The following is a 9,454-nucleotide window of genomic DNA, read 5'->3' as shown; positions in this document are numbered from 1 at the left end:
TTCAACACCATGAACACAGAGTATGGGATAGTTGACTTTTTTTAAAAATGGAGACTTTTACAACTTGCTTTTCACATATTGATGCTCAACCAAACATTCAAAGTCATGAATCAGGATAATAGTCACATATCATGCATATTACTGTTTTACTTGATGTACTTTGAATGAAATTTGATTAAAGTTAAAGTAAAAATGTCCTAGAAGATTGCTGCACAAGGCTTGCAAATTATATATTTTAAAATGAGCATATTCTGTCAGAATTGATAGCCGCATGATTTACCAAATTTCCATCATGAATAATAAATATGTGGTACACTTATTAATAAGACAGAATTCTGCACAATTGAAAATAACACAAAAAGGCATTCAGAGGTCTGAAGGTTTTTCCGTATTTTATGTAATTAAAGTTAATGCTTGCCAATTCTTATCTGAGTAGAAAAGGGCATTACATTTCTTATAAATATTCAAAAAAACAAACTAAAAATGAAGAAATAACTACCTATAATACATACCTTTTAAGCCTTCTGTATTTTTTATCTGTTCGGATAATAATGTTGAGTCTGGTACTTTCTTTTGTAGCTCCAATGTGCATTGACGGGTTGTTTAAATTCACAGCACTCTTTTTCAAACTTTTTGTTAATATAAGATAAGGATCTACAACTTAAATATCTATAAATGCATTTTATGCTCCATCATATTGAAGTGCCCTTTATTTGAGTTCAAATAAGCCACTGGTAATTTTCACCGCATTGTATCAGTTTTCATCATTTCGCTCATTTAATGGCTACATGTGCATAACACACAGTTAATAAAATTGAGAATGGAATGTGCATAAAACACAATTTATGCAATCTAGAGAATAAATCGAGGTATATAATGTTTATTTCCAGCTGAATCACAAAGAACAAACAGACCTTAAATAAAGATGAGACCTGTTGAAAAGCACAATTTATGTTGTATGTCAATAAAACCCTCGAATTTCATTTCCAACATGTTCAATGTGAACATTGGGAAGTTCTACAGAAAAATTAGACTTTCTTGTAAATGAGTCAAATATAACATTTCACAAAACAATCAGAATTACATTCTCTGGTGGACAGTCAAACGCTGTATTTGCAGGCTAGACTGAGAATTACATGTCAACATCACAACATTCAATAGATTGATTAATAGTGCCTATCAATTCCTCAATCTGCTTTATATGTTGACCATTAACCTCCTCATTATAATTTGCAAACTCCTCATTTTTCAACATATCTTTTAAAATATATTTTACTCGATTAATATCAAACTGAATACAGTCCTTATTCAACCAATGAGGTGTTGTGAATGTTTGAGTGATGTCCCCTTTGGTTGATAATCTGGTATCCATATGACTGGTTTCATGTTCATTTTCTACCCTATCAATTGATTTAGTCTGCTGTTTCAATATTTCAATCCTTGGGAGAACAATTGTTCTCATGAAATCAAAGAATTCTGGAAAGTTTATTCCTTTGTCAGCTTTCAACATCATCTGTAAAATAAATATTTCATATTTAAAAAGATGTGTTTTTCTTTTCAGTTGAATTGTTTCTGGTTTAAGGGAGGTAATCCAAATTTAATCATTTTCTTTTGTCTTACTAACATGAAAATGCAGTTAGACAATATCTGTTCATTGTAGGAAATTGGGAAAGGAGAGAAAAGTGAGCTTTTATCCAGTTTGTACAGCAGTACAAATACATTTTCAAATATTGATTTTATCTTGTACTTCATAAACATTTATACTTAAATATATTGAGTTTTGTTTTTAAGTTCCGAATCTTTGAATACAGTAATTTGAATATAACCAGCCACTCACAACAGAAGGTGGATACTAGGAGACTTTCTATACTACAGATTCATCACTTCATGTTATAAATCTGTCATCTGGAACTTGTATAGCAGAAATGTAGACTGCAGGATAAATATGCCTTATAGGTACAAATATGTAAGAAAAGAATGATGTATGTCAAAAGTCAGGATGTTTCTCATATGTATTATTCATTTGACTTCTAAAAATTAGCATACAAAAAATCTTTTGCTTGATGTATGTTTTAATATGTGATATATAAGATCTCCAACTACTCATTTCATAATTTTTGGTCTATTAATTAATTAAAAAAAAAATCTTACTAGGTTACTATATAATTTTTTTTTTGAAGTGGTGATAACCTGATGGAGTAAGAATTTAAAATATATTGTAATGATTTTGCAATTAAGACAAAAACAAATACTATGGATTTAATTATTTTAGTAGGTACCAATTTTTTGTGGATTGAGGAAAACTTGAATTTTGTAGATGTTTGTTTTTTCCTGGTTTGTCCAAAGTCTGCTTAAATTCCTGAAGAAAAAAAAAACATAATTCATTGGACATTGGAATTCATGTTTAAGGTGGTACCCAACACTTTCACTAAAATTAATTTGGCTCGTTTAATTATTATAAAATTTTGACATAGTATTTACTTTGACCCTTTGACAAAAATATAAAAGTTTCAAAATATTTGAACCAACCGTTTTATCAGAAAAATTACACTGGTTATATAGGAGTTTGACAGACACTAATTTTGATCACTGAGAAGCTTAATATTCCCTAAACAACACAACGTAATTAAAACATTTATCTGATTTGACAGAGTTATCTCCCTGTAAAGTTAGGTACCACCTTAACAAGTAATCAAGAAATCCACGAAAATGTGTTCAACAAATAATATTGAATCCACAGTACATAATTATGTGCTTTGAATGTTTGTTTCTCGTACCAAGTGACTTTGTATATTTCCATCTTGGATTCAGACTGAACCCTTGGTATTACCTGACAATGTTGGTACCAGTCCCCATCTTCCATTTTAGCATCTTTCACATCTTGAATTTCCTGTTCGACTTCTGTAAATCCTTGTTTTAGGTAGTTCCAACTTATATCAACATTACAACCATTTAACCAGTTATGATTTATAGATATAGTATCCTCCTGGAAATAAACATAACCAAAATCTGTATCCTTTAGAAAATTTATGTTGTTAGATGAACAATTTAGTTGATTTTCTATATGAAGAACATCATCGTAACCTTAAAAACTTAAGGAAGATATCACCTTATGGTTGGCTTTGACCAGAGTATGGGGGGGTGGAGTAGAAAAGAGAAAAGAGTTGTAAAATGATTTAAGAGATTATTTTGTTTTCTTAATTTGACTGTGTTGTAAAACTATGGCATGCTGATGCATAAAAATGTCAAATGATACCACGTTTGCAACATCCAAATTGAAACAACAACTGCAGTTGGTCCAAGGACACAGTTATCGTCCTTTGGTTTTCGTTGTCTACGAATATAGTCCCTAGTGTAAACAGTGTATAACTTGCATGTTTTATTTAATACACTTTCCTAATTTTTTTCTTGATATTAAATGCATGAAATATTAAGTAGGGGGATGTAATTACATGTTGAAAAAATTTGAGTGCTGAATCTTTATGTTAAGTAGTGACTTGGTCCAGTTCAAAAAGGTCAAATTTTATCACGTCTGAAGCTGTCAAACTGAATTTTACACCCCCTTAACACAGAATTGTCAATATTTTGAGTTAGAGCTGGTAGAAGTTTCTATAATTTTGATATTATTTGTCTCATTGGTAGTACACTACACTGTAAAAATCTTTTTGAGAAAGAGCAGGTGTGATTTTTTTAATTTGAATTTATGGTCTAAAAGAAATGCACTACGAAATAACTGTGTTCTCGGGCCAGTACTGTGGATTCATTAATTTATTTGTTGGATACCAACTTTCAAGATTTTATGAGTACAGGGAAACCACGAATTGAAATGTGAGAAGAATTAAAAATTTGTTGTATGATTTTTGAAAAACCAAAAAAATCAAATATCCAAGAAAAGTTTTTCTCAATCCACCAAAAATTGGTGCATTTTAAGGAGGTAGACCTAAGTTAAGGGAAATAACTCTTTCAAATTATCAGTACGTTTTTGTCAACCATTTTCCTAAATATATTCTAAGCTTCTAGGTTACATAGATTATTTCCAATCTGTTTCAGATAAATGCTTAAAAAATATTGATGAAAGTTGACTCTTACAAACGCATCAATGACTTAAAGAGTAATCTCCCTGAAATAAGGTCTACACTCTTAAAGTACATCAATCCACAGCAGTTGTTGGCAACAACAATAAACTTACCAGATTGAAAACTTGATGATGCCAACCACTTGGGACAAATATTATCTCCCCTGGTAACTGTGTTACTTCTATTCTGTGTTTGAGTTCAGTAAATTTGGGGTATTTCTTAGGATTCTTCAAATCTTCAGAATTAACATCAAAAACAAGTTGTCCATGAACATCTTTCAAACATTCTTCTTCACCTTGAATTTTACCACAATAGAAAAGAAAGGACACAAAATCAGGATATGCATCAGGCAAAAAATCACAAGGAGCATTATGAATAGATTTTAGTCACTTCACCATTTTTGTATGAATTTGAATAGAGGACATTGATTGTATGCTTGATTTGAAACAACTATTTAACAGCATGAACAGTCTGTTATAAGTCCAGGAATTTAATGAAAGAAAATAACATGACGTCTTTTTAATTCCATTTTTCTGTACAAAGGGAGATAATTCTTGCAATATCAATCCTAAATATATCTTGTAAGACAATATCACTTCTGTACAAGACTTAATAGGATATTAAAAGACTTGATAAATAATCTGAACAATGTATAGAATAATAATTAAACAAACTGGTGTTTTCATAGCAATACATGTGGCATGTATTAAAATGTGTTGTGTAGTAACTTCTGTTTCTAATTCTTTGACTGAATAAGTTTGCATGTCAGAACTATTGCAAGAAATATTCTAAATTGAAAATTTATTGCAGTATTTTTGATGCATGCTCAACCTTTATATATTGATAACAAATACCTTAAATGATGATCATGTAATATATCCAGTTGACTTTCACCAAAGTTATAGGAAAAACAACACTAAAGACAGCAACTAAAAAATAACTATTTTGAGCAATGCATAACTCGCAACCCAGAGTCAGGTAATCATATGCTGGCAAAACATATGAAGATCATTGTTATGATAGTTACTTTGCAGTTATATTCAGAAGATTAAGAGTGTTGTTGCTTTTAATTTCATTTTATATCTTTTATTCTGAATGATATTTTTGCATGTGGACATTGTTCTTAAAAAAATTTACCTGGAGGGAAAAAGATCCACTTTTTCTTTCCGCAGACATTGGCTGACCAACTAAAAGATCTGAGCACATCAGCATGAAATGGTGTCCTGTAAGATAAAATATAAACAAATCATACACATAGAAATATTAATGAAAAGAATTTCAACAATGACAATAACATAAAATAACATAAAAGTTGGAAATGGTTATGGGGAATAACTTGTAGTTTTCTGATTTCCTCCTTATATTAATCATGTTAATAAAAGTTCTAAACATTCTTTATTCTTTGTGATTGACTTTTCCTCTGTATTTTACCAATTTTTTTTAATTTTTAATTTTTCTTTTGAAAACATCTGTTGAACTTTTTGATTCCTGGTTCTTTTAATAACATATTTTTATGTTTTCTGCTTGTTTTTGTTCCTACTGAACACTGTTTATACTGTAACTAGTTGTGTCTATTTTCTAAATATAGTAACCTCAATCAGCTGTTCATCAAGGGATTAAAATAAGCTTGACATTTGTGTCACGATTTAAAAGGCTAATTAATTAAAGTTGCAGTATAAAAACTAGATTAGGTCAGTGTCATAAAAATACAAACTTTTTTGTATTCGGAGCAAAACTGTTTCTCAGCCACATACAAAAAAGTTAAAATTTTTCTGACATTGACCTAATATTCTATATGTATATATGTTCTACAGATAATCAATTTCAAGTCCATAAATTTAATAATATAATTATTTTACTGGCAATTTATCATTCCACATTTCAATATAATATTGGTTATTTATGAGAAAGTTTTTCTATTAGTTAAAATGTCTATCTTTGCATATTTTTAATTATTAATCATGTTAATCTAATTCATAAAATATTTTCTGATCAGAGTTAGGTAGCCATCAAGCAATAACATAAACTGATATGCATAAAATTTTACCAAGAACCTTTAGGTCCCATATAGACAAATCTATAATCATCACAAATCTCATTTCTCTTGTCCCAGTATTCATTCATCCAATCTGAGGTAAAATATTCTGGAGTTTCATAGGCTTTGTAGTCCGGAAACTCTCTGAAAAAGATAAAAATCGGTGCTGGAAAACTTTCAAGATTAAGATTGATTTGTTCAGTTTGTTTTGATGGTGTGCTGTTTCACCTGTCCCAATTCAAGGGTTGTTGTTCGTGTTGGTTTATGTCTTTAATATTTGTTTTTTAATGAATTATAATGTTATAATTTAGGACTTTAGTTTCCTTGTTTGATCTTTTTCATATTTTTCATGTTGGGACCTTTATAGCCCACTATACAGTATGGGATTTTCTCATTATTGAAGGCCTTACAGTGACCTATAATTGGTTCTATCCACCTCATTTGAACTGCATTAGTGGCAAAATTTAGCTAGTGTGCATTTTGTGTCTGGACACATGGACACAAATTAAACTATTATCATGTATTAAAAGTATGCAGATTTCTGATAGCAAAAGAAATATTCATTAAGTTCCCTTCACAGTCTGCACCAAAAACTTTTTCAACTACTAGTCCGAAGATCAATATTAAGACATTTTTCTTATTTGTCCAAACAAAGTTTTGCAAAAACTCACTAGTCCGAAAGAAATTTTACTAGTCTGGGGCATCGGACTAGTGGCTAACCCTGCAGACTGTCTTCACAGGGAAAGATCTCAACTTTCTTTTGAATTATTCTGGTGGATATATAGACTGTCTCATTCATTTGTCATTTATATATGACTAAGCAATCTTACCACATCTCCTTATTTTTATAATGATCAGTATTAGCTATTAGATTATGATGAGGAAAGTATTTTCAAACCTACCGGTATATAGCTTGATTACTGATATAAATAGAAAAAATTTGTAACTGAAAGGTGTTTACCTGATAAAATGAAAATCTTTCAGATACAAGCAATCCATGTCCTCAGGGTAACCCCTTTGTTTATACTTCTCCCAGTAAGACATGAAGTTATGTATTGTCATCTCAGACTTTGGATGTGAACCATATTTTTCCTCTTTACAATTGGCAACAGGTACACATGCATTTCCTGGAAAATATTTATTGAATATCAATGAATGAAAATATCAATACTGTTAATATGCAGTGACCTATAGTTGTTAATTTCTGTGTCATTTGGTCTTTTTTTAAGTTTCGTCTCATTGGCAATCATACCACATCTTCTTATTTTTATTTATATAACTTTTTTGTGTCTTAGTATTATATTCAGAATGCTTCCTTTTCAAATAAATTCCCAGCAATGTTTTTTTTTTATTCGTGAAACATCTACTTTTCAATAAAGTGGCAATAGATAGTTACAGAGATCTATGGTTAAAATGTAGGTTGATATAATCTTTCAAACAAGTATGTGTCCATAGTACATGGATGCCCCACTCGCACTATCATTTTCTATGTTCAGTGGACCATGAAACTGGGGTCAAAACTCTAATTTGGCATTAACATTAGAAATATCTTATCATAGGGAACATACATGTATGTACTAAGTTTCAAGTTAATTGGATGTCAACTTGATCAAAAACTACCTTGACCAAAAACTTTAACCTGAACGGACAGACGGAAGGACAGACGGACGGAGGGACGGACGAATGGACACACAGACCAGAAAACATAATGCCCCTCTACTATCTTAGGTGCGGCATAAAAATGTTGAGTTGACACTTATTTCACATGTTTCAATGAATAAAAGAGGTTCCAATAACTGTCTTATTTAACTAATTAACTCAACTTGACATTCATCAAGATAAGTTACCCAGATAAACACTCATCCTACACAACTTTTTCACATTCATTTTCATTGTAGAAGTCTCAGAAGATTTTCTCTGACAATTTCAATAAGAAAGATGGATTGTCTTTTCAAAAAAGATAGGATCAAATTAAGTTAGAGAACGGGGTTTGTGTAAGATGAAATATTTGACCAATAACTTTAACCTAAACATGCTGAAGCGGGAAAGTATAATTTTATACACGTATGCTCAGTGGATTGTGAAATTAGGGTCAAAACTATAATTTGGCATTAAAATTAGAAAGACAATTAGATAGAAACAAGTGCCTGTGGCTTGGAATCCAGGTCCGTTCACACCCATTCACGTTCGCTCCCTTTCACTTTTGCACCCTACACGTTCGCACCCAAAGTCTGTTCGCACCCTACACGTTCGTGCCTAGTTTTAATTGGTTTTGTGTTTAATAACATTGTAATCAAGTTTTGGCAAGTGTAATCCCATAACTTATATAAGTATATTTTTTGTCATTGTCTCTAAATAAAGTGAGACAACGTTTTTTTTGTGTTAAATTAATCTTAATAATGTAACGTTTTGAATAGAGTACATGTATTCTTAAAAATACTAAACATTGTTTCTAAATAAAGTGAGATTCTGTCAACGTTTTTTCTTTGTGTTGAATAAATCATAATCATGTTTTGGTTAGTGTATTGCTTTAATTTTTTGGTTCATTGTTCATGTTGTTTCAGATCAAAGGGGCCAAGCTGTTAAAATTTATAATTAAATCTTAAATTGCGTTTTTCATTTGAAATCTTCAATGTTTTACTCATACCAAGCTAAATGCATGCAGTATTTACATCAAAGCAATTTTAAACAACAATCATGATTTAACTGGAATTCAATCTTATTAAAAAAAGTTCTAATCACTTGCTCCTCGACTTTTTATATCTCACACGGCGACTGATAAAAAATCGAGGAGCAAGTGATGAGAACTTATTTTAAGAAGATTGACTAGAATTTGATTCAGAATTCGGTGCGAACCTGTTGGGTGAGAACAGACCTAGGGGGCGAATGTACCAGGTGCAAACGTGTAGGGAGTGAAAGTGTATTGGGTGCAAATGGACCTGATACCTGTGGCTTAAACAGCTCATCAAACAAAATTAGATTAAATTAAATTTTACCAAATCTAACTTGAAGAAATTCGAAATCTGGGCTTCCATCTGATAGGCACCATTCTTTTCTACTTTGCCAGTGTTTAGTGAAGTCTGATGATAAGATGCAAGGATAATTTGGGAGCAAATAGTTCAAGAAAAAGTCATGATAAGTTTGTTTCTCTTCTATTTTCGGAATTTGTTTTAATTCGGTGTTATTATTTCTCAATTGCACAATTTCCTCGTCTTTGTAGGGAATCATTTTCGAGAATTGTATTTCTGAAGAACGTCATATGTAAATACAGAGCTGTTTCATCAGAAATTTAAGCATTTGTTTCTCAAAGTTGTAAAATGTTATGGACGCAGACATCTTTAAT

General features: G+C 30.9%; 1 protein-coding gene across 1 annotated transcript; it reads right to left on the bottom strand.

The window, feature by feature from the left end:
- Window positions 1-635: 635 nt before the first annotated feature.
- LOC143058733 (2-oxoglutarate and iron-dependent oxygenase JMJD4-like) lies at window positions 636-9,429 on the bottom strand. The gene is made up of 7 exons (XM_076232182.1): window positions 9,108-9,429; window positions 7,073-7,238; window positions 6,124-6,255; window positions 5,214-5,299; window positions 4,190-4,371; window positions 2,831-2,986; window positions 636-1,513 (listed from the first exon to the last, which is right to left on the bottom strand). Exons 1-7 carry the CDS (start codon window positions 9,337-9,339, stop codon window positions 1,133-1,135), a joined length of 1,335 nt encoding a protein of 444 aa, XP_076088297.1. The 5' UTR covers window positions 9,340-9,429; the 3' UTR covers window positions 636-1,132.
- Window positions 9,430-9,454: the final 25 nt, after the last annotated feature.

This window comes from Mytilus galloprovincialis, chromosome 14, assembly GCF_965363235.1.
Source record: "Mytilus galloprovincialis chromosome 14, xbMytGall1.hap1.1, whole genome shotgun sequence".
Classification (NCBI taxonomy): Eukaryota; Metazoa; Mollusca; class Bivalvia; order Mytilida; family Mytilidae; genus Mytilus; species Mytilus galloprovincialis.
This window is presented reverse-complemented; position numbering and strand designations above follow the sequence as displayed.

Coding starts and splice junctions, on each gene's coding strand:
- LOC143058733 (XM_076232182.1), bottom strand. CDS start 9,339: ATGATTCCCTACAAAGACGAGGAAATTGTGCAATTGAGAAATAATAAC. Junction 7,239..9,107: donor ATTTCTTCAAGTTAGATTTG/GTAAAATTTAAT, acceptor AATATTTTCCAG/GAAATGCATGTGTACCTGTT. Junction 1,514..2,830: donor ACTGGTACCAACATTGTCAG/GTAATACCAAGG, acceptor TTTATTTTACAG/ATGATGTTGAAAGCTGACAA.